We start from the raw sequence: 26,075 nt of genomic DNA, 5'->3' as shown, positions 1-26,075 counted from the left end.
CTAGCATCGTCTCATGGCACACCAGTGTGCCGCGGCATACCGATAGCGGAGTATTGTGTTAAAAAACTGCTTTCTTTTCATATTTAAGCAGTGTGTGTGTGTGTGGTTGGGGGCATATTTGTGGACTATATATATGGTTGCCCGGAAAGTTCGTGCCGATTTATAGTAATTTACCTTCCGACTTATTTTAGAACATGGTTGAGTCCAAAAAATAGGATTTAACTACACCTCCATTTAGATCACAGTTTAAGCTATCTTTTCGTGGAAGAAGGTTTATGTTCATATAATCTGTGTTAATTCTGTAACACTTTAAAAGGGAAGATAAGAAAGTTCCTTTTCAGCACTTGATGCTTTGGGAACCAGACAAAAACTGCTGCAGCTCGGCTGGGATGTGTTACCCCACCGTCCATATTCACCAGATATTGTTCCTTCAGATTTCCACTTATTCAGGTCTCTGCAGAATAGTCTTAATGATAAACATTTCAATTCCTTGGATGACGTAAAAAGATACCTTGATGAATTCTTTGCCATGAAACCACCTCAATTTTGGGAAGAGAGTAATTTCAAGTTAAAGGAAAGATGGAGACGCATTGTGCAACAAAATGGTTCATATTTGGTCGATTAAAAATGTAATGGCAAGGTCAATAAAGTATTTATTGACCTTTTTCTTTCCTTTTAAAATCGGCACGAACTTTCCGGACAACCCAATATAATGTTATGAGCTTGAAAGAAATCAGTATTGCATTTGTGCAAAATCATAATTACAGTACGGAAGCTATAATAATCTGCTTGTCATAACATGTGTTAGAGTGTTGCGCATTACGTAACCTTATCTTTAGAAAGAAATCGAAGACATATTGACAGTCTTAACAGAAATGAAAGGAGTAGAAGTGTTTGACCAATTAATAAATGAAAAAAAAAGAGACAAAAACTCTTTCAAGAAAAATAAAGCAAACAAGTCAATATATATAATTACTTTGTTTTTATCGTCATTAATTATTATTATTATTATAATTATTATTATTTACTTACAGAGTTCTAGTTGAAGTGATTTTTATACAGAAATTTACAGTTAATGACACAAGATATCTCACAGAAACAAATATATACAAAAAAAAAGAACAAAACAAAACAAAACATAAAAGACTGCAGTAAAATATGTTGTGTCATGCAAATTTATATAATTTTGTGTTGATTTTTGATTCATTTACAAAGTTCTTTTATCTAACGTGAAAACGTTGAATAAATGTTTCTTTTCATCTCCCACTCGTTAAAATCCATATTTCTTTCTGTTATTTTTTCTCTTTTACAAACAATGCAACCAAATAGTTAACAATGTACAAGAAAGAACCAGTAGATTCGTAAATGTTGTAGCACCCAATGGCGATATTCCTGAAAATCTACTGTCGTATATTGAAAGATCTGTCCGGTTGCGGCCATTTTTGGCAATCTCTGGATTTAACTTAAGAAGATCCTGCCATGCGTTGTAAGCAGCCGCCGTAAAATTATTATCTCCAGTCGTCATTAAATCAAAAACACATGAATCGAAGTAAAAACCAGCAACATTAGCGTTACGACACGCCGTTTCAGCTTCGACTCTTAACATGTCTATTTTGTTTTCTCTTTCGTATTCCCTAAGTTTCTCTTGTCGTCGAGCTAGGAATTTTTTGTAGTCAATTTGCTGGAGTTTTGGACAGCCATCGACACACAACTCGGGTTGTTCGTCAGCAGTCGATGAGTTTACAATTTCTTCCGGCATGCGAATCGAAAACGTGAAGTAGCGACCAATGTGACGAACTAAAATTGTAGTATCAATGTATTTTATGTGAATTTTGACGTATTTCGACGGTTCTAGCACCTTTAGTTCAATCTCTTTGCCGGGCCCGTAATGCGTAGCGCCACCGTCGAAGGCATTTGGCAAACTTCGTTCGTGAGTGACGTATGTTATAACATTGGTTGATCCACATTTGTCATTTCTTTTGATCATCACGGTCAACTGAAATGAGAGAGAAAGTTAACATTGTAGTATGATAACAACAACAACAATAATAATAAATAAATAATAATCCTTTCTACAATAGGCACAAATCTGAAAATTTGGAGGAAGGGGCAAGTCGATTAGATCGACCCAGTACTCAACTGGTACTTAATTTATCGAACCCAAAAGGATGAAAGGCAAAATCGACCTTGGCGAAATTTGAACTAAAAAAATGTAAAGACAGACGAAATACCTATTTCTTTACTACCCACAAGGGGCTAAACACAGAGAGGACAAACAAGGACAGGCAAACGGATTAAGTCGATTATATCGACCCCAGTGCGTAACTAGTACTTATTTAATCGACCCCGAAAGGATGAAAAGCAAAATCGACCTCGATGGAATTTGAACTCAGAACGTAACGGCAGACGAAATACAGCTACGCATTTCGCCCGGCGTGCTAACGTTTCTGCCAGCTCGCCGCCTTTCTGCTAGCACAATAATATAATAACAATCCTTTCTACTAAATGTACAAGGCCTGCAATTTTGGAGGAGGGGACTACGATCCAGTGCTTCACTAGAACTTAATTTGGATCTTATCGGTTTGGCTGCCAGCATGAATTCTGTTCGAATTAATTTCATATTCGGTGTAATGATACACTTTCATAGGGTAATTAATGACGTGAAAGTAATTTTCTCTATAAATTAATTAAAGTTTGAAAATTTTGGTACTTTTAGCCAATCGTAAGCCACAGACACATTTATGCCTGTTTCGATCATAAGAAGCGGAAATTGAGAACCCTTTTGTCTCTCAACCTGCCCGTTGCCATAATAACAAGTGAATCCAAAAAGTCTTTGATAAGTCTTTTATCTGCGAGGAAGCACGTGTTGACAAATTTGACGCTGTGTTCTGTGTGATTATGGCAGCAAGCTCCAGTAACTTCGCTTCTATCATGGAAGCATTGAAAACAGGGGAAGATATTTCAAAAATTAAAACCGATAAATATTTGTTAAAAATTGTAATATGTTTATCGCATTTGCATTAAATGCACATTGAATGCTTAAATGCTTGTTTACTCGTTGCTTTTTGTCATTGAGCAGAGGTGGTTGTGCTGTGTGCTAAAAATAACAGCTAAATAAAATTTTTTTGGATAAATCTTTTAAATTAACATAAACATTTATTTACATGAAAGAAAATTACCGGTGACATAACACGTGTTGTTTACAAATATTGATAACACGTGCTATTTTCAGGATGTTGACGACAAAATGTGCAGTCACGCACAAAATGCCAACTTCGCAATCCTGTTTCCTGACTAGGTGAAAATCACCAAACTTTACAACTCTAATTTTTTAAAAGCATTTTTCGGGAAAAAATGAAATAACTTTAGCAGTTCAGTTTGGGCAAGCGTATTATTGCGCAAAATTTTAAAATTTTCGGTAAACCTTCATTTTTGAAATGCTTGCAGTCAAACCGATACGACACCTTAATTTATTGACTCGTCAACTGTGGTAGAATTTGAACTCAGAACTTAAATATGATGATGATGATGATGATGATAATAATAATAATAATAATTATTATTTCTTTACTACCCACAAGGGGCTAAACACAGAGGGGACAAACAAGGACAGACAAACGGATTAAGTTGATTACATCGACCCCAGTGCGTAACTGGTACTTAATTTATCGACCCCGAAAGGATGAAGGGCAAAGTCGACCTCGGTGGAATTTGGTTTCAGATTTTTGACACAAGGCCTGCAATTTTTGTGGGGGAACAAGCTGATTAAATAGACCGAAGTGGGATTGAACCAAGAGCCGTGAAGTTGGGAAGCAAACTTCTTACCACGTAGCCACTACTACTACTACTACAACTACAACTACTACTCCTCACGCACACTAACGCAATATACACTTATGCTTTAGAAGCGCACCAGCGCGTGTGTGTAATATACAAGCTTATGATATGTACGTTGGGAGCAACAGCTGTTGTTTTATAAAAGGAAACGACAAAGTAAAGAAACGTGGTTTTCGAGTTCAGTTGTACTGATTTACAACACCCCTACATCTTCATACACACATTAGAGAAGAGAGAGCACTAGAGAGAGAGAGAGAGGGAGGGAGGGAGGGAGAGACGGAGAGAGAACGAAAGAGAGAGAGGGAATTGGGGGGGGCAAAGGGTGGCGCTAGGTGGACAGGGGAAGTCGCTTGAAACACGGTCTATATTTCATGTGCCTCCCACTAAACTTGTCTAAGATATGATGATGATGATGACGTTTGCAAGGATTGATGGAGATAATATGAGAGAGAGAGAAATGAAAGAGAGTAAAATATTACTACACCTCTATACTTCCTTATAAAGCTACTTTAAAGCGATAATAGTAAAAGTACTAGAATAAAAGACAAAAAGAAAAAAGGGTTTCCCTTTTTTTTTCTTCGGGATGGGGGTAAAACAAAATCGGGAGCGAGTGTGAGTGAGTTACTCTCTTAATATGCTTGGTTAACGAGAGAAAATGCTTTAAACCCAGAGGCCGTTTTAACGATCAGAAGACGAGCGAAGAACTACATTCTGTTAGAAATAACAGCTAAATATCTTATATACCATAATCTCTGGAAGGCAAGAAAGAAAAAAAGAAAAAAAAAAGGCACATAAGTGGCTTTGTGGGAAGAGGTTTGCTTTCCAACCACATAGTTCCGGGTTCAGTCTCATGGCATGGCACCTTGGGCAAGTGTCTTCTATAGCCTCGGGTCGACCAAAACTTGTGAGTGGATTTGCTAGACGGAAACTAAAAGAAGCCTGTCGTATATATACGTTTGTGTGTCTGTGTTTGTCCTCTCACCATCGCTTGACAACCGATGTTGGTGTGTTTACGTGCCCGTAACTTAGCGGTTCGGCAAAACAGACAGATAGAATAAGTACTAGGCTTACAAAGAATAAGAAAAAGATTTTTAGGCAGTGCTGGTGCTCCAGCATAGCTGCAGTAAAAAACGATTGAAACCAGTAGAAGAATATTATTATTCAGGCGGCGGCTGGCAGAATCGTTAACTTGCTGGGCAAAATGTTCAGCGGTATTCCGTCTGTCTTTACGTTTTGAGTTCAAATTCAGCCGAGGTCGACTTTGCCCTTCATCCTTTCAAGATTGATAAGTACCAGTTGCGTACTGGAGTCGATCTAATCGGTTGGCCCCCTCCCACAAAATTTCGAGCCTTGTGTCTAGAATAGAAAAGAATATTATTCAGGTGGCGTGTTGAGAGAATCGTTAGCATGCCGGGCAAAATGCTTAGCAGTATTCTATCCGCTTTTACGTTCTGAGTTCAAATTCCACCGAGGTCGACTTTGCCTTTCATCCTTTCGGAGCCGATAAAATAAATACCAGTTGACCACAGCTACTCTCCCCGAAATTGCTGGCCTTATGCCAAAATTTGAAACTAATATCAAAGATTATTAGGAATTGTATAAAAAAAAAAAAGTTAAAATATTGTGCATTGTAGAAGTATAGCGAATTTATTGTAGATAAATCTTTAAATCTTATATGAACCCCCAAGAGCCATATGGACCTTGGTTGAGAACTGAGACTATAATCATTAACACTAACATGAACACCAACCCAAATGAGCCAGACAGAGCCTCTCCGCGGTTACTCAGCCTACTTAAAATCATAGCCAAAGCGCAAATCCCATTACTATGTGTTTCATATTTTAGTAGTACGGCCCGCACTATTAAATTATGAGTTTGTGTCTTGTGAAGCTCGCTTCTTGGGAAAAAAGGTTGCCCATATCTGATGCAAAGACAGCTTCAGTGAAGAAAAGACGCGCAGAAAGACGAGATGATCATACTCGGACTGCCTTCTGATCATAGGTCTGCTCAATGAGGCCAACCTATTGCTTGAAACCTAGTGCTCCTCTTCCTCCTCCTAACCACCACCGACCCTGACCCTATTTATTTCTATCTGTAGCAGACGATATAGCTAGATAAAACAAAAGAGACTTCTAATAACCGCCATATTTTCTAACCTTCATCCTTCACTTAGTTCGAGTGAGAGACACACTTGTGGAACTCTCCCTCTTTTTCTCCCTTCCTACTTTCCCCTTCTTTCTTTCTTCCAAACTGCACTGTAACACAAAACGTATGTTAGTGGGTAAAACGATCTTTAAGCAAGCTCTGTAACCAATAACCACCCCCAGCACCTCCACCATGTACATAACCTTAGAGTAAAACATACACATACATACATACATACTACACACACATACATACATACACCTGTCACTCAAATTCTACCCTATCTCTCTCATTTTCTTTCACACTCACACAACAACAATAACAACAACGTGTGACATGCTTTATGTCAAACAACAAGTCGGCATATTCACGCCATCAGAAAGAACCGAACATAGATAGAGAGATAGAGAAAATGAGAGTGTGTGTGTGTGTGTGTGTGTGTGTGCATATGTGTAACTGAACATCTCTCTGCTCCATGCCTCATATTTTTTGTCTGTTTAGTCTGTTTAAGCCATCAAAAAGAGAAGGGAGGGAATGAGAGAAAGTTGAAAAGGCCAGAGAGAAAGATAGATAGACAGAGGGAGGAAGAGAGGGAGGTTTATGTTTTCCTCATCTTTTCTTCGGTCTTGCTTTCTCACTAATATTTTTTTTCTCTTAGTTGTGAAGTCAACTAGTGAGAGGGCGTACTAAGCACTGTCTGTTGTTGTATATAGAAGTACCACCACCACCACCAACAACAACAAAACCACTACCACACCACCTACCTATAAAACCCCGCCCCACCAGTACGAAGGGAAAAAAAAATAAGGTTCAGTTAGATAGGGAAGTCAAGAAATCTTAAACATAGCTGCCATGTTACAAAAACAAAAAAATTCTGAGGGAATAAAAAAAAAAATATTAAGACAAAAAAAAATAAATACAAAATTTTTGCTGGGTGGAAATGTGGAAATGAAATGAAATAAAATATAATAACAAAGAAGCAAGGGATTTGTTGCAAAAGTTTATCTAGAATCCTGCTTGTTCCACTTGGCAAATTTACTTGATCAGAATCATATTTGGGTTATCCCCCTTAGCTCAATTATTATTCCCCACCCACTAACAGTGTAAATTTTGCTGCTCCCTGTTATAATTCATCACTATAATATATATCGCCAGTAAATCATAAATCCAAAAGAGAAGCACTCTTTAAGTTATAAAGAAGTAGCGTAATTAGATAAAGATTAGATATTACCTCTCTTCAAGAGGTAATAAGCCACCGGCCATTAGGGTCTGAAGATATGCTGTAAAGCTAAGCGCTTTGTGAACGTGAAACCCTGGGTAACCTCATAGACCAGCAGTTGAAAGGGCATCCAGCTGTAAAAACCACGCCACGTAAAAAAAGCACTGAGTCCACTCTGTAGAGTGGTTGGTGGTAGGAAGGGCATCCAGCCGTAAAAACCCTGCCGTCACAGACGAAGTAGTCTGGGGCAGTCTTCTACCTCGCCGGTTCCTGTCAACCGTCCTAGCCATGCATACATGGAAGACAGACGTTAAACGATAATGATAACACGATTGAGTAGACTATATTTTGCAGCTGAGGTCAATTGGACCAAAATATGTCATTTAGAGGGTTAGATCAGAAATTCCTTTCATGTAGCTTTGAATGATTAATTCTCAATTTCTTAAAATTATCTCCCTCTTTCTTGGACCCAAGACCCTAGGTTTTGTTTTCCTGTTCCAACTAAGAGAAGGATTTGAGTTACTTGATAATTTATATTTACATTCGGCATTCACCCCAATTATGACAACAAAAGTCCTACGAAGTTACTCAAAAGCAGCCCTAACTTCGTCAAATGAGACAAAACTGCCTTAAAAATAATTAAAAGAAAAAAAAATGGAAATGTAACCTTTAATTTGATACACTAAATCCAAATAACAGAGAAAACGTTATGTTGAAACACACCGATCAAGACTCTACCGGGTCGAAATAACGACTTGACCTACATTTGAAAGGGATCGTAGATAAAACAGAAAGATCCAAACCGTCTGCATATGTGGTCAACATAATTTTGTTGCCAGAATTAAACATCATTCTGCAACACCCAGATCCTATTATGTGCATAGTCATTATACGGAAAGGTACAAATGATGGAATTTCTACGTCTACTTACGGGAAAACAAACACCTCTCAAATCACATATTAGCAAGGTACATTGAGTAATATGATCATGAATGATCTGTGCTTGGGCAAAACACTGGATGGTCACGACTTGAATGCCTTTACTAATATTTACACCGCTTTAGCAATCGGTGATGTTTGCTTACGTCCCGATGAAATAAGGACCGGACTTCAAAGAAAAAAAAACAACAACAAAAAATGAATACTGGCGTTGATACGAGTGACTGAATCTTTGCAGGCGTTGTCCCACTACGAACACAATCCAATGACTAATCAATAATGCAGTCAACACTTGAGTATTATTAAAACGCTTTCTCATCTCATCATCATTTAACGCCTGTTTTCCATGCTTGCACGGGTTGGAATGTTTGAGAGGAGCTGGTCAGCTGAAGAGCTGCCCGGGTTCCATGTCTGTTTTGGTATGGTTTCTACAGCTGGATGCCCTTACTAACACCAAAATATCAATAATAATAATGGCTTCAAATTTTGGCGCAAGGCCAGCAATTTTAAACATTGCCGAAGGATATACGAAAAGATTAGTGAACGGTAACAACAGATGTAGAGATAGGACAGAGTTCAAACATTTCTTTGTCACAAATATGGCCACCATCAGAAGGAATAGATAGGAAAATGGAGAAAATGAAGTATACTCCTATTACATCACACGACACCCCTCAAGATAAACTAGGGCAAACGAGCAATCCTCAACATGATTGCGCTTTTTTGCTAAAATTAGTAGCCAAATTTTCCTCAAATTATACACCACTACTCGACTTCTTAAAATCACATAGGATATTGCAATCTTCGATTCATAGTGCATATTAAAAAAAAGTGCTCTGCTAGAATGCCTTTGACCGAAGGTCTGCTCCATCGAGCTTGACTTGGAGCAAAATAACATCATCATCATGGAAAACATGTTTACGCATACACGCATATAAACTTAACCCAACTGTTTTACTCATTCAAAAAGCATTAAAAGAAAAATAAAGATATATGGAGATAGAAAAGACAGGTGAGAAAGAGCAAGTGAAAATGTGAATGAAAAAGAGAATGGCAAAACAGGGATGTGAAAACTGAGGAAGGAGAAAGAAGGGAGATAAAAACGGGAGAAGATAAATGACAGTGTGGATATGGTATATAACGAAAGGGCAAGAGGAGAAGAAAGACGAGAAGACAAACAACAAAGCAGCTAACTTGATATCATTGTAACAGAAGCGCTCCAAGACATCTAGACATTTCATCGGCATGCAATGATTCCTGCCTGCATGCAGCTAAAATATGTATCGCAGCTGTCACACAAACTGCAGTAATTGAACATTGACAAACCCTTAATTTCAAAAACGTAAATTGTCACCGTTACTATATCTGCCATTGTTTAGCTCTACGGACTGGGCTTTGTACAAGACAATTTTCCCACGGATCGAGGAATCACGGGCATAACCAAACACAAAGTGTTTCATATATAATTTAATTATCACATATATAATATACATATATATTACATATACGAGCAAAACGCCCCCCGTCCAATGGACGGTGCTGAGTTGTCAAACATTTAAACCAAATTTTCTCAAAATAACTTGTCCAACTGTTCCAGAGAAACACTGATTTAACCTAAATTTGAGGCACCAGCAAAAGAAGAAATAAAGATAGACTTTTTTCTATTCCAAAGAAAAACGATTTTATTCACTGGAATCGATTTTTGTAATTTTTTCAAGACTTATACACGCCCTGATATCGTCGGTATCTACATATCAAATTTGAGCGCAATCGGATGGATGTTACCCGAGATCCTAGTAGACACACACACAGAGACAGACAGACAACGGATTTTATATAATAGATAATGAAAAAAAAAAACAAAAAAAAACACCCTACAGACTACGATACTCAATAGAATAGCAACAAAATGTTTAAATATATTCTTTTTGTGAGGCTCGGCACCAAATGGTACACAGCCTACTGGGTGGACCCCTAGTATGAAATGGTTAATTTCAGCATATAAATTATAATATAGAGAAATATGTTACACGCTTGCGCTTCTATTGTTCCCACTACCCAACACTTTCTTGTATTTTAACGGGCGCACGCGCACACACTTCTCTCTGAACTGCTTGTCTGAAGGACAGAAAAGTGGAAAAAAATTGATAAAGAAATAAACTAAATCTCCCAGTACAGTGAAGTGGAACCGAGATAGACAAAGTAAAGTTTATACATACATACATGCATGCATACATACATGTGTGTGTGTGTTCGGCAAAAGTTTCGAAGTGACTCAATGGCCGAAAGATTAATGAAATATTTTGCAAATTATAAGTAAACCTTGAAAACACACACACACACACAGAGGCTTCCGTACAGTTCACAGAAACGAAGTTTCACTTAGCCACGAGGTCTGCGTGCGTCTTCTATGTTGGAAGACACTGACCTCATGTGCTGCGCAGTGGATCCTGACCTGGAACCATATAGTTGGAAAGAGAACTTAACAAAACAAAAAAGACGGGATGGTCACAGTTAGGTTGTCTTTGAGCATTAGCCTATTCAAGCAAATCTGATGTGAGCGTTTAAAAATAAAATCAACAATGTGTGTGTGTGTGTGTGTGTGTGTGTACACTTTATCAACATTTAGAAGCAGCACTTTGTAGAAGACATTTTTTGTGACAGTCAACAGGCCTGGCTTTCGGATACGCGAGAAACCTTGACAAGCTCATTTCTTCTCCCTCCCAACCATTTTTTTTTCTTTTTAGAGGTTATGTGGCGTGTGACAAATTACTTCCTTAGTTTAACACGTATAAAAAATAAATAAATAAATAAATTACATACAGAAGGAAAAAAAAAACCCAAACAAATAAATAAATAACAGAAGAAAAATTTCATCAACAAAACCCGTACAACTTAGCATGTAAGAGACTGTTTTGCGCAGAAGCTTGTATTTGACACAGAATGATTGATGAGAGTTTGTTGCTAACCAGAGAGAATTCTGAGGTGTGAATTACAGATTCTGTTCACAAATTCTAACACGAAATGGTATTACAGCAAATTTGAAGTACAGCCGTAGATAAAAATAAATTAACACCATCGCCAACATCTACAGTAAAACTTTGGAGATATATTATAGCCGTAGTTCGGACTGCGTGTCTTTTTTCTCCCTCTTCCATCCACCCAAATTTCAGAGTCCGATAAAATATGGAACCGGCTAAGTACTGGAATCGATTTAAATACGCCTTTGTTTGTGACACCTTCCTGAATGTGGTCCTCGGCTTAGAAGTCACTGCCACGGCAGAATTAGTAAAACGCCGGACAAATTTGCTTTACCATATATTTTAGCCTATTAACATTTAATTTTTGAGTTCAAATCCAAGTCAAACCCGACTTTGTTTTTTATTTTTTCAGGGATCAAATTCTCTGTCACACAATATTTTCACGCTACATTTTGGATAAATCAAAACTAAACCTAAAAACACAAACATTATGAGGCCTTAAAGCTTGGAATATTGTGGGATTTCACAGAATAATAAGTACTAGGTTTACAAAGAATAAGTCCTGGGGTAGATTTGTTCGGCTAAAGGCGGTGCTCCAGCATGCCCACAGTCAAATAACTAAAAAAAAAATAAGAGTAAAAGAGTATATTGTCGTTAGAATATCAAATAGTACCTTACTATATTCCTTTCAGTCCTTATCGCCCCGAGTTCAAAACCTGCCGAGGTCAAGTTCGGGATCGATCTAATCGACTTCATCAGCCTCAAATTTGCTGGCCTTGTGCCAAAATGAGGATTATTATTATTATTATTATTAAAGGAAACGAGGTCGCAGAATAGTTAGCGCCATTTCTTCCGTCTTTGTGTTCTGGGTTCAAATTCCACCGAGGTCCACTTTTCCTTTCAGGCTCGATAGAATAAGTACCAATTGAACACTGTGGATCGATGTAACCGACTCATCTCACCGCCCCACCGAAATTGCTAGCCTTGTGTCAAAATTTGAAATCTTTATTATCATCGAAGGCGGCGAGCTGGCAGAAACGTGAGCACGCCAGGAGAAATACTGCTGAGTTCAAATTCTGCCGAGATCGACTTTGCCTTTAATCCTTTCGGGGGTCAATTAAATAAGTAACAGTTACGCACTGGAATCGATGTAATCAACTTAATTCTTTTTCTCCCAAATTTCAGGCTTTGTGTTTACAGTAAAGATTATTATTATTATCATGGAGGCGGCGAGCTGGCAGAATCGTTAGCACGCCGGGCGAAATGCTTAGCAGTATTTCATCTGCCGCAACGTTTTGAGTTCAAATTCTGCCGAGGTTGACTTTGCCTGTCATCCTTTTGGGGTCGAAAAAATAAGTACCAGTGGAGTACAAGGGTCGATGTGATTGTCTCCCTCCCCACAAAATCCAGGCCTTGTGCCTATAGTAGGAAAGATTATTATTATTAATTAATTATAAATTATTTTGTAGACAGATCACACAGAATAGAAATCTGCCGATCATGACATCAAAGAGAGAGAGAGAGGGAGAGAGAGAGAGGGAGAGAGAGAGGGAGAGAGAGGAAGCGTAAAGCTGGGAACGAACACAGAAATACGATGAAGAATGAACTACATGCGCGCTCCCGTACCGTACAAACCACACACACACACACACACACACACACACAAGCGATGTTCATTGCTAAAAGACAAAAAGTCTCCTCTTTTAATTACATACAGTAGTTCAACAATGACAAGACCTTCCCTTCCAAAATAGATATTTAATTACTCCAAACATGTTGTAAGAGCGCATTACACATCAACCAAAACGACATCATCACCAGTATGATTAATAATTCTTCTAGCATCATCACCATTACCAGCATCAACTTCATCATTATGTAAGATGAATAACTTTATTTCCTTCACACAGTAACTATCTTTTTCTTTGTGGCTGTGTTTTGTTTTTGGTTACTGCTTGTTTGTGCTTAATTTTTTATTTTTACTTTTGCGTTCTTTCTAAAAATAAGAACAAACAATCTCACACTAAATGTAGTATCCTATATACAGCCACAGGTTATACATAAGAAACTACGAGAATTGGTGGCGGGGAGTAATAATAACATGTAATGATTAGGGCTATATAACCATACACACACATGTTTCTTCTCTTACCTCCGTCTGGCCCCTCAACCACCGCTCTAACCTCAACTTAAAGTAGAAAACTAAAAATATACGAAATAAAATAAATGAATGAATAGTAAAAAAAAAAAAAAAAAAAAAAAAAGAAATATACCAAGACCAAAAAACGAAACATTATTTTCATATCAGCTACATATCCAGAGGTTAGAATCAATTTTGCTTGTTTTCTTTCATTTTTTTTAATTTATTAATTCCATTATCATCATCATCATCACCATTATTATTATTATTATTATTATTATTATTATTATTATTATTAATACTACATTTTAACGCTGATAAGTCTGTAAGGGTTTTATATACAGGAAATTGCAGTCAACGGTGTGAGTGTGTTTGTGCCGTTACCCACCCGTCGTGAAAACACCTAGCCAACAACGGCAGCATCACCACCACCACCACAACTACTAACAGCAGCCTCAACCATCATCATCACAATCATAAACAACCACCACAAACGGCAAATCGTGTGTGTGTATGTGTGTGTGTGTGTGTGTGTGTGCCATGGATAGACTGAAGGTTTTTACAGCAGAGGAAATTACGGCATTTCCAACATGTCGAATGCAATGTTTCGTATCAAAACCATTATTAATACAAGCTAGTCGAATGTAATGACAAACAATAGCCGACGGGTGGTAGAGATGGCTGCGGCGGCGGTGGTGGTGGTGGTGGTGCACATGGCGGTGATAACATTGGATATAACATAGTTAGACCTAGTTTGTGTGTGTGTGTGTGTGTGTGCTATTTTATATGCTCAAACGCTCTAAAGATACTGGAATAATATCAAAGCTTCTAGAATTATAAAAATTCCAAGCATTATCAATGTGTGTGTATATATATATATATATATATATAAATAATAATAGATATTAGGGAATAAACCCAAATTTACAGGGAAAAATCAGATTTAGGATTGAATCCAATTTTATAGTAAAATATTATATTATATTAAATTAGAGACAAAACCACTATTATGCAAATCAAACAAAGAAAGACTTAAGCCAATACATAAAATAATTTATATAAATTAAAATTTAACAATAATAAATAACCAGGTGGTTTAAAACTCGCCAAGAAGGTTTTGAAACCACCTGAAGAATGTCTCAAAGATGTGCTGACACGAAACGATCGTAGTGGTTATTTATAATTGTTAAATTTTAATTTATATAAATTATTTTATGTATTGGCTTAAGTCTTTCTTTGTTTGATTTGCATAATAGTGGTTTTGTCTCTAATTTACTATAATTTATATATATATATATATATATCACAATATAACATTAACCTTCCGCATCGAGCCAATGTGGCAAAAACCTCTACGCAGTCTCGCCCTACTGGAAACAACAGTCAGTTCTGCCTCAAACAGCACACACGCAGTCACACATAACGTGTGAAGCGAAATGGTAAAAACATGGTAATCAGAGCTTGAGGACCGACAAGAAATACAATCGTACATTGTTAGAACTAATATATCACCATCATCATGTTTTATCGTCCATTTACATGACTTCCATTGTCGGACGAGATGCGTGGAAAAAATTTTTTTTAAAGAACGGATACCCTTCCTATCGCCAACTCTCACTTGTATCCGAGCAAGGTAATATTCCCCCCATGGTAGCCTATGTTTTCACGGAAGACCAGAAAGGATTTACTATTTCTACCAAAGTGACGCTCATTCTTTTGTTATATGTATGTATGCTGCGTGATGCCTATGCATGTAGACACTAACACACTCAAATATACTTACATAATACAGGTTTCTTTCAACCAAATCCACATAGAAGGCTTTATTCGATCCAGTGTTATAATACAAGATACTTGCTTAATCAAGTGAGACTGAACCTGAGACTACATGCTTGAAAAACTAACTTCTAAACTATTTCCATATGCATTGATTACAAATAGTTTTGCAATGGAGAGTAGAATGTTTCGTTGAAGAGGTCTTTCAAGGCTGAAACATCCGCTGCTTTCACGAAAGACTGCACTTACTATATTTTCCAAAAATCCTTGTTAACTCTGATAATCACAACAACGACGGCAACAACACCAAGAAGCTACTTTTTACGTGAAAATGAAGTATTTTAATGTGAATGTTATTTGCACACCCCGAGAATTTCCTAGAGAACTATTGGGTTAATGGTTAAGAAAGAATACAAAAACGTTGCTAAGCTGTTACAAGGGAGAACCTTCAACAGGCACGACTAAAATGTATTGTTGCGTAGCTTAACAGCAATCATGCTCTGATTGAGTAGAGCTTGATGAAAAGCGTCTTCCAGGCATCAACCATTCCGCTTCTTTCAGAGCTAGAACACAATGCGTTGTTCTGGCTCTGTACACCATTGCAAATACAGCCGACGTCAACTTCGCATTACATTCTTTGGAGAAGGATAAAATAAAGCATCGCCACCACCAGTCCAGGGCGGAGATGTGTTAGAACTGAAACAACCTATCTCGTTCGACGCGCTAACCATTTCACTGAGTTCTTGAATGGTAAAACAATCCATCGGCTGGTTTAACACGGCCACTGTCCTTGGGGCGCCTTTAGCGAAAATCACTTTATTGCAAGCTTTTAGGACGCATCTCCCAGTTTGAAGATGATTTTAAAAACCTGCTTCTCACTAGCCTCAGCAGCCTTATACATACATCTCACTACTGTCGATGGTGCTAGGGTCGATTGGGGAGCTGGCAGACGACTTAATAGGCCAAACTCTTGTACGCTGCCCCTAAACACAGATTTAGATCAAACCCTCTAGAAGTGTAAACCCTACCTAGCAGTCTGCCTCTCAATCCACTATATATATTTTCCTTTCCTTATATATATATATATATATATATATATTACCGGTTTCGATGAGTATGTCCACCGTATCAAATATTAGGAAATAAGACAAAAATTAGACCTTAAAAGTCTGTTCCCATTATTAAGAATACGCGCGCGCACACACGTTATCATGGGCACTATCTTTCCTTTTCTGACTAAGCGTAAGGAAAAACAAAATCCAGAACATTACCCAATACATCCTTCTTTTAAAGTGATAAAGTAATTTGATGGAAATTTGGTTCCTATTCCAAGCTAATCGAGTGACTACCTTGTGGCCTACTTCCACTATGGCTCCGTTAAAAAAGTATTTGGTTGGCACAGTGGTGGATGACAAGAGATCTTCGTTTTGTTTTATTTATCCCCGAAGTGTGCAGTCAAGTGTCTGTTGGGAGGTCGAGCTGACACGCACTGAAGGGTCTCCGAGTTAAATTACGATCAAAGCGAGATCTCTAACCTTCTTTTTTCTTCATTCGTTTTATGGAAAACAAAAATATTTATTTCCAAAAAGACTAATTATCTTGCGCAACGTCACATGCTACCATCAACACTGTAACAACAAGAAAGTTGATGAGCGTGTCAGCTTGCATCGAGCGTTAGTGAAAAAATGCGATGATCCCTAGTGCAGGTGGTGTCAACGAGGGGACTTAGAGAGTAGAGGAACCAGACAGTAATAAACCGGTCAAAAATAATTACTACAAACTTGAAAAAGGTTTTGTAATAGAAAAAAAAAGGTGAAAAATAAAAAGAAAGTTGGGTGGTAGGGATAGGGGGTGAATAATTTAATTAACTGGAATCAACCTAAATTAAATCCCATGATAAAACGGAAACCGATGATAGTTTTAAATGTTGGTTAGTTTACAGTAACGGCTAATATTAATTAATACACGAATCAAAGAGTGAGTGTCTATACTGAGTCATTCCACCAGCTAGAAACTGCAGTTCAAATTAACCTGAAACGTACACCGTGTTTTTTTCTTCTTTTTAAGGAAGGACACATTAGATAATGTTGTAATAAATATATCATGTCTGAATATAAAAAAAAACGGGATGGTCTCGGCTGGAATGCCTAATTGTTATTGGACCTACCTGATACAAAAAAGAAAAAAAGGATCTCCGTCGGTTTTGACGATGACAAGTTGTTCGATCGGCTAAACAACCAAGTCATTAAATTAATGTGGATGTGGCCGAAAATTCCACAGACACAAGTACTCTAGATATAATTCTCAGATGGAGTCAGCCTCATACAGGATGTGAGAAGGCTAGATGCAATTACAGATGCAATCTATTTGATGAACTTCTACACAGTTTCCGTCCCAAGTTCACTCACAAGAGACGTGGGCCAATCAAAGACTGTTATAAAAAAACACTTACCCAAAATGCTACGTAGTGGTATCGAACAAAGAACCTCGTGATAGCAGAGCGAACATCTTGACTATTCGGCCATGCAACATCAATAACACCAATTCAGTAAAGGATTTAATCAGTGGCAGATCTTGGTAGATCGATGGACAGAATACCTTACCGTAATATATCACACTTCAAGTTCGAAATCGATTAAATAAACACCGATCAAGAATTGGAACAAATAAGCTCATTGTGCCCTCTCCTTCCTCAGATTCGTGGCCATTTGCCAATTATAGAAACCTAAGATCGATGATAAATACACAACTCAAATATTGGGGCCGGTTTAGTCGACAACTTGTGCCTATCCATATTAGGGATCAATGGGAGAAAATATCTATTGCAAATAAATACCACAGAATATAAACATTGAGGTTCATTTAACTCGATATCAGACTCCACTTATTGTTGTCGATACGGAGGACAGGCAAACCTATGATCAGAGACGTTCAGGTAGTGACCATCTCGTGTTTCCTTCTAGGATTACATTATCTAATGTGTCATTCGTCATAAGACAATAGGGTGTACTTAAAGGAGATATATCTGGTTGCTGCTTGTCGTAGCTGAAGCGACTACGAAAAAGACTACCGCACTGGCTGATCATCTAGTTGACGGGTTGCCGTCTTTTGGCTCCAGTGCAGCCTTATGATCGAAGTCCTAATCACAGCCATTCCCTTATTCAAACTAGTTTTTTGTTTGGTATTTTAAACAGATCGAGCAACTAAGTCGACAGCCCATCTTTGACTTGCCGTCAATATGGTTTTGTCATTTCAGTTATTTCGAATAAAATTTCATTGATAGAGGACATATAAACACATGTAAAGAGACAAATATAACTTCACGAGATATGAAGATAGTAGCAATTCTATTTTAACATGTTTCAATTAAACCATGAGGGGGAGGATGTAGGATATTGATGCGTGTTATAAAGGTCAACGATCTGCAAAAGCACATACGAGGAATCAAGCTGTCGCTTTATATTGAGACAAAGCAGCCAAATCCCGTAAACCAAATCTCGTTTGAAGTTTCTTTATAGCATAAAGATGAAACATCAAAGAAGTTGTTGCTCGCTTTTAGAGTAAAAAAAAAAAGCATCTCGTAAGCAACATCCAACTGTCTTAGAAAAAAAAATCAAAAATTAAGGGAAAGACGGATGGATACGTTGAGTAATGGACTCCGGGTAACTGCGCCATCGCTGACAAATAGCCATAGTTTGAACACCTTTGATCAGAAGGTCGGCCATATTTCACATGAACGACTTGGAGCTAAACAACAACAGCAGCAATTCTGATCATTTGAACGAAATTGAAGATTGGAGAGGGAGGGAGAGAGAGAGAGAGGAGGGAGAGGAAACAAACGCACATCAACAAAGGAAAAAGTGTTGAGATGAAGATGAGGAAAGTAAAAGCCGTGGAGGGAAACGAGGGAATAGGTTGGGGGTATGGAAGAAAAGAGCGAGAGAAAGATATAAAGTGGAGGGATAGTGTAACAGGAAGGTGCGGATTTTGAATACTCTCTTCCCAGAGGCAATCCCCACAAAAAAACCCCAACAAAACAATATATATATATATATATATATATGTAATAAAAACAATAGCAAAAGGAAACCTTTACTAAAACACGCCACCCACTTTCAGGTCTAATTCACTAAAATAACAATGACTAGATTGAATACAGACCAGAAATTTCCGAAGCTTACTGATTGTTCGAGAAAACGTGAGTGGAGTAGCGGGAGTGGAGAGGAAGAAAGTGGAGGGAAAAGATGAGGCAGGAAAACATGGCGACGGTCTGTTTTGTTAAGGAAATTTAAGATGAAAAAAGGTAAGGCAGTCAAAACCACACTTCCGGTTTGCTTGGCAGTGAGTAACTAATCCGCTGTGGCTAGCTAGCTAAGCAGGATTATATTGTGAAAGACAGTATAGGTAGGTAACCTGTATATGAATGAATGAATGATGGAATGAATGTGTACTTATGCATTGGCGCGTTGCTTGAAAGTATGTATACACATGAATGTGAGCAAGTATTTGTGGATGCGCGCATATATATATATGCGTGCTGGTGAGTTTGTATGTGTGAGAGAAAAAGTAGAACAAGTTGATACGGAAGGTATGCTAAGAAAAATAGCAGACCAAGTAGATAAGGAAGATATATGCTAATACGTGTTACTATGGTAAAGTGCAACTGAAAAGGAAGAAGGTCCATCAACTTATGAAAACAACTCACTGTTGAAACTGAAAGTCCCGACGTTAGAGAGAGAGAGAGAGAGAGAAAGACAGAGAGAGAAAATCTCATTGTCTATTTTTTCAGTCAAATCTTCCCCAACTGCGTATTGTTCAATTCGAAAACCAAAGCAGCATGGAGCAGTTCAATGGTTTAAAACTTTCCTTTTACAATCTCATTAAAAGGAAAAGCGAATAAACGCTGAACCATTAAAAGCGAGAAAAAGAGTAGTTCTCCAATCAATCAACCACTCAATCTATCTGTGTCTATCCACGAGCTGGCAGACACGTTAGCGCGCCGGGCGGAATGCTTAGCGGTATTTCGTCTGTCGTTACGTTCTGAGTTCAAATTCCGCCGAGGTCGACTTTGCCTTTCATCCTTTCGGGGTCGATAAATAAAAGTACCAGTTTCGCACTGGGGTCGATGTAATCGACTTAATCCCTTTGTCTGTCCTTGTTTGTCCTCTCTATGTTTAGCCCCTTGTGGGCAATAAAGAAATAAATAATTATATATATTATATATATATATATATATACACACACACACAAAAATATATGCATACACACATTTGTTTATGCACATAATTATATATAAATATACACAATAAGTGTAAATATATTTACTATATATATATATATATATATGACATGTATTATGCAGATAATACGTATTAGGCCACATGTATACACATGTGTATATGTAATTAAGGAAGGACGCCCATCACCACTATTTAGTTCTATATCAGGGCTTGGTGCCTGTCAACGTTTTGTTGTATCTTAGAGACCATTGGTGGCAGTGATGAGAAACATGACATAAATTACCGATTGTAAGGAAGCAGCCACAACCCCTGGGTTATATTCAAAGCGGAAGGCCCAGTCCAAACATTTGTAACAAAGTGGACCCTGCTAATGGCACCTAAGGGCCAGATGGTGGCTAGAACCCTGGCGATAAATTAAATCTATCAGCCAAGACGAAATACAGTCTACCCATCTGGTTACCGCATAAGGAGACTCGTGTCCGGCTTTAATGACCGTACATGTAGCCTTCAAGTTGTATTTCTAAAATTTTCTTAAAATTATGCATAATAAATCACTCGAAAAACACTAAGTAAAAATAACATAATTCTAAAAGATCTTTTAATGTGAGCGCAAAAAGTTTTCAAGATGAAATCTGATATTTTTAATTGAAGAAACCTGAGCGCTGGTTACTCCCATAGATGCACACATACTCTGAAAAATAAATAAATAATAGAGAGAGAGAGAGAGAGAGAGAGAGAGAGAGAGAAAGAGGAAAAGAGAGTTTGCACACACCATAGCAACAAAAAAAAAAAGAAAAGAAAAAAAAGGAAATCGAGAGAGGAATGCCCTGAGTCATTGGGTGTTTCGGGCCTTCAATGATACTCAGACATCCTCACACTGGCAACTCTTTCGGAGGTGATCAAGCCATCAAGCGAATAATCAATTCCATCGACTTCACTGCTTTGCTATTTATTATATCGACCCGAGAAAGATGAAAAGAAAATGATCCCTAGATGGGATCTGAATCCACAAAGCGTTCGACGCTCTGCCGATTTTTCCAGCCCATCTCCTTCTCTCCCCCACCTTCACTCACGCGCGTGATAAAATACTTTGGCGCATGTGATCTTAATTCATGTGTATGTATACTCATGGAAAAAGAAAAAACCTTCCAAGCCTACTGTGTGTGCATGTAGTGGTATGTGTGTGTTTGTGTGTATGGAGAGTGGGTGTGTATATTTATGTACGTACGCTTCATGTTGCATATGTTTGAACTCAAATCAGCAGAAAAGGTCTAACAACCCATTAAGAATGTTTATACTTTCATAATATAAACTAAGTTGATAACTAATTGGAATATGGTGTACCAAACATACACCATAGAAAGGCTAGAGAGCGAGTGGGAGAGAGAAACAGAAGCACACACCCGTACATGTACACATACACTCACACACATACATGCACACACACATTTAATTAATGGCTTGTTAGTGAAGATGTCTTAATGAAATTATCAGTGCCCTCAACAGTAGGCTCAAATTCTCAGAGCAATTTTCTACACCTTCCCCTTTCTCTCGGTTACGAAACTGTCTCGAATTATTAGCGGAAAATGAAAAGTGTGGAGCGGACGACTGGCAGTATTTAAGGGCTTGTTGGGTAAAATTAGTTAGCTGGTTTAAAAGGGTACAGAATAATCAGGGAAGAGTAGGGGTGAGGGGTGAAGTGAGGTTAGGTACGGAAGGGTGAAATATAAAAAAATTGACCATGAACCTGTAACTAAACCCAACTATGGAATACCCGCACGCACACACATACACACCCTCACATCATCCTAACCGGAATTGGAATTTGATAGGAATACATACAACGTATATACACTAAAAAGAAAGAAAACGAGAAACGGATGTGCCTGTATATATCATCATTATATATATATATACACCCACTATCTGTCATTGTATGTATGTATGTGTGTACGTATGTATGTATGTATACACACGTATACACGAGAACATAACGGTGTTAGAGCAAGAACGGTGTTAGAGCAAGACTGCAGCAGCAGTAGCGACGGAGGCGTCTTTCACAAACGCACAAACCATAAATATTTTTACTATACTTCCATCGCACACTCAAACCAAACAAAGACCTATCAAGGTTGCTCCACATGCTAGAAATAGTAGCCAAATGTTCCCTTAAATCAGTGGTTCTGAACCATTCTTTTTTGCTTATGGATCCCTTTGATTCCTATTTTACTCTACCGGACCCAAATAAACATTCGATATTTTTTTATAAAATCCCATTATATTATTTTAAATAAATATTATTAGGAACTGTATTAAAATAAAAATGTGTTTTGTGTATTGTAGAATTATAACCAATTTGTTGCTCATAAATTTTAGCAACAAACTTTTATATGGACGCGCAAGGGCCATTGGACCCCGGTTAAAAACCACTGCTTCAAATCATACCTTATTGATTTAAAGAACATATCCTAGAAGGCGAAAACTAACTTTAAAAAGCGGGATTTGAAATCAGAAAACTAAGTGACGTAACCAAACATTTCTAAGAATTTTGTCTGGCACCACTCTACTGATTCTACCAGCCACCACCGAACCAATATTCTGAGATAAAACGTTTCAAAGCTAAAACAATTCCCACCAAGAAAAACTTGCAACGGTGGAATTTATTCTATGGGTGTTGTTATTGTTAACCCGCGCCATCAATCTTTGTGCCAACACACAGGCAACCCAAATCCTCTTTTATAACCAATAATGACATTAGGTGTGTCCGATGAGATTCCAGTTTTTTAACCAATTCACGCCCGTAAGCCTTTCTTTAAGGATCAGAAAAATTAACATTCCACTATATATATATATATATATATATATATATATATATATATATAAAATAATAAATATTAGGGAATAAATCCAAACTCACAGGGAAAAATCAGATTTAGGATTGAATCCAATTTTATAGTAAAATATTATATTATATTAAATTAAATTGATTTGCCTAATAGTGGTTTTGTCTCTAATTTAATTTAATTAATTTAATATAATATAATATATATATATATATATATATATATATTTTCTTCCCTCCGTTAACTTTTCAGCTGTTGACTGCAGCCACGCATGGGCATCATCGCAAAGGGTTTTAGTCAAACGAATTGGCCCCATTATTTTTTTAAAGGCTTAGCAGTGATTCTATTGTTTTACAGAACCACCAAGTTACAGGGACATAAACAAACCAACTCCGGTTGTCAAGCAGTGGTAGGGGAGGACAAACACACATCTACACTAGACAGGTTTCGTTTAGTTTCCGTCTATCAAATCCATTTGCCCAAAGTGCCACGCCGTGTTACTTACTGGACCCGGAACCATGTTAGGAAACAAGCTTCTTACCACACAGCTATACCCGCACCTAAAACACATACTTTTCTACACTAAGCACATGGCCCGAAACTTTTGGGGCGGAGGCCAGTCGATTAGAACCACTGCAGTACGCAACTGGTACTTAATTTATCGATTCCGAAAGGATGAAAGGCAAAGTCGACCTCGGCGGAATTTGAACTCAGAACGTAGCAGCAGACGAAATACCGGTAAACATTTCGCCCGGCATGCTAACGTTTCTGCCAGCTCGCCGCCTTGGTACCTACAGTATATAGAAATAATAACTGAAGTGTCTTAGATATTATACCAGCATCTTGCTGAATATTGGCAACACTTGTTTCAGTACAGTGTGAAAATATTCAGGAGTTGAGAAAAATTAGAGTATTTAAGAAATTAATCTTTTGCATGTCCTATTTATCAGATGCGATACACAGGACGTATTTCTTTGTCGTTCATGAATCATATATGGTACCCATCCCCAATTTTTTTTCATCCATCAGAGTAACTAGGGACTTATGAAAGGGAAGCTTTATATTACTTAGAGTGTATGAAACAAGGACTAACAAAAATTCTAAAAACAATCCTGGACATTTAGGATAAATTAATGAAAATAATTTGGAGAGGCAAAAGATTAAGGAATTGACCAGTCACAGAACTAGATTGGAGATATAAACCCAAATCGGCTTATTATACAAGTATTAATTACATCTTGTTCGGTTTCAGCACTTATAGATGTTTCCTTTTTTATAACGCAACAGCACAATAAATATATATATATATATATATATACACAAATTGAGATAGGGGTTGTAAATGCAACCCTCCATGGGATAACATATATCCAATATACTGCTAGTGAAGTACCCAACAAAGTTAATACATAAATGTTAATGATTGCGATGTAATCAATTCATTTACTGTATTATATGGGCAAAGGTAAAATGATTTACCACAAATTACTAATACAAGATAAGAAAATGGAGAAATACATCTAAATCAAATGTGGTGGTTTAATAAAGTATGTGATTGAGTATTATCTGGTAATTGATATTTGATTTAGATGTATTTCTCCATTTTCTTATCTTGTATCTATATATATATATATATATATATATATATATATATAATAGAAAATAAAACAAAATTCGTAGCGCACACGTTCTGTGTGTGTCTGTGGATTGGTGTATATTTGTAAAATGAACACTCGGCGGCACACACAATGCTCATGAAGTCGCAATATAATGGGGGCAACAACAGATGGCAATAAGCCAGACACCTGATAATTAAATACCGGATAATTCTGCATGCGCTCTTGCATATGTCTGTGTCGATGCGTGCTTTGCTTGCGTAAGCGTTCGTATGTGTATCCCTTCCATCAGGGGACTTTTGCTGAAAAGTAGTCAACTTAAGAGTGAGAAGGGGAGGAAGACAAACACTATGTACAATGGATTAAAGAAAAGCGAATGTTATAGAGAATAAGAATTAAACAGGATCGTATGAGCTTTACATTTACATCGTCATAGGAACGTCAATTCATTTCTACGCACACTCTCTCACCACCACCGTTTTCTTTCTTCTAGCTTTGTTATGTAGGTAGTTTCTTGGAAACCTGAAGACAAACAGCAGTCTCTCGACGAAGCACTACCATAGCCAGTAGTCTAGGCATAAATATAAAACACCTTTAGAGGGCAACATTAATATTGGAGATAATCGTGTTAAATCGTGAAGGCACATGGCTCAGTAGTTAGAGCGTCGGGCTCACAATCATGAGGTAGTGAGTTCAATTCCCGGACCGGGCTGTGTCGTGTTCTTGAGTAAGACACTTTATTTCACGTTACTCCAGTTTACTCAGCTGTAGAAATGAGTCGCAACATCACTGATGCCAAACTGTATCGGCCCTTCTCTTGGATAGCATCTGTGGAAAGTTTGGCAAGCATGGGCGACTGCTGGTCTTCCATAAACAACCTTGCATGAACTTGTACTTCGGGGGGTAACTTTCTAGGTGCAATCTCATGGTCACTCTTGACCGAACGGGGTCTTTACCTTACGTGTTAAATCTTTGAAGCTATTCCACGACAAGCAATCCAGTGAAATCGAACAAGCGAGGAAACTCCTTACCTGTTCACTGGACCTGCTAAAGATAGAAGTTAAATTCTTCCCCAGCCCCAAACTATCTCTTTACCGTCTAGAGATAAAACAGAATAAACAGAGGGAACACATTGGATAATATAGTTCTTGGTAAACTGACAATAAGATTGTATGACAGATTGCTTCGATCACACACGAGGACAGACAGACATGAGTAACAAAGGTCAAATAGGATGATCTAGTTCTAAATCAGACATGGGCAAACTGCAACCTGTGGGATATTCTCGAAAAAGAGTCGAAAGAAATGCTGCTAAGCATTTTGAACGGCGTGGTAACGA

The 26,075-nt window shown here is 37.7% G+C and overlaps 1 protein-coding gene across 2 annotated transcripts in view; it reads right to left on the bottom strand.

Annotated features, from left to right (window-relative positions):
* Positions 1–1,292: 1,292 nt before the first annotated feature.
* LOC115230021 (RGM domain family member B) overlaps positions 1,293–26,075 on the bottom strand; it is a 127,597-nt gene continuing 102,814 nt past the window's right edge. For both annotated transcript variants that reach the window (XM_029800264.2, XM_036500371.1), the window contains exon 4: positions 1,293–1,996. In XM_029800264.2, the coding sequence (XP_029656124.1) occupies positions 1,307–1,996 (690 nt within the window). In that variant the 3' untranslated portion in view covers positions 1,293–1,306. The remainder of the gene's footprint in view (positions 1,997–26,075) is intronic.

The sequence above is a fragment of the Octopus sinensis genome, linkage group LG2 (genome assembly GCF_006345805.1).
Source record: "Octopus sinensis linkage group LG2, ASM634580v1, whole genome shotgun sequence".
Taxonomy (NCBI): domain Eukaryota; kingdom Metazoa; phylum Mollusca; class Cephalopoda; order Octopoda; family Octopodidae; genus Octopus; species Octopus sinensis.
Note: the sequence above shows the minus strand (reverse complement) of the source record. Positions and strands in the feature narration are given on the sequence as shown.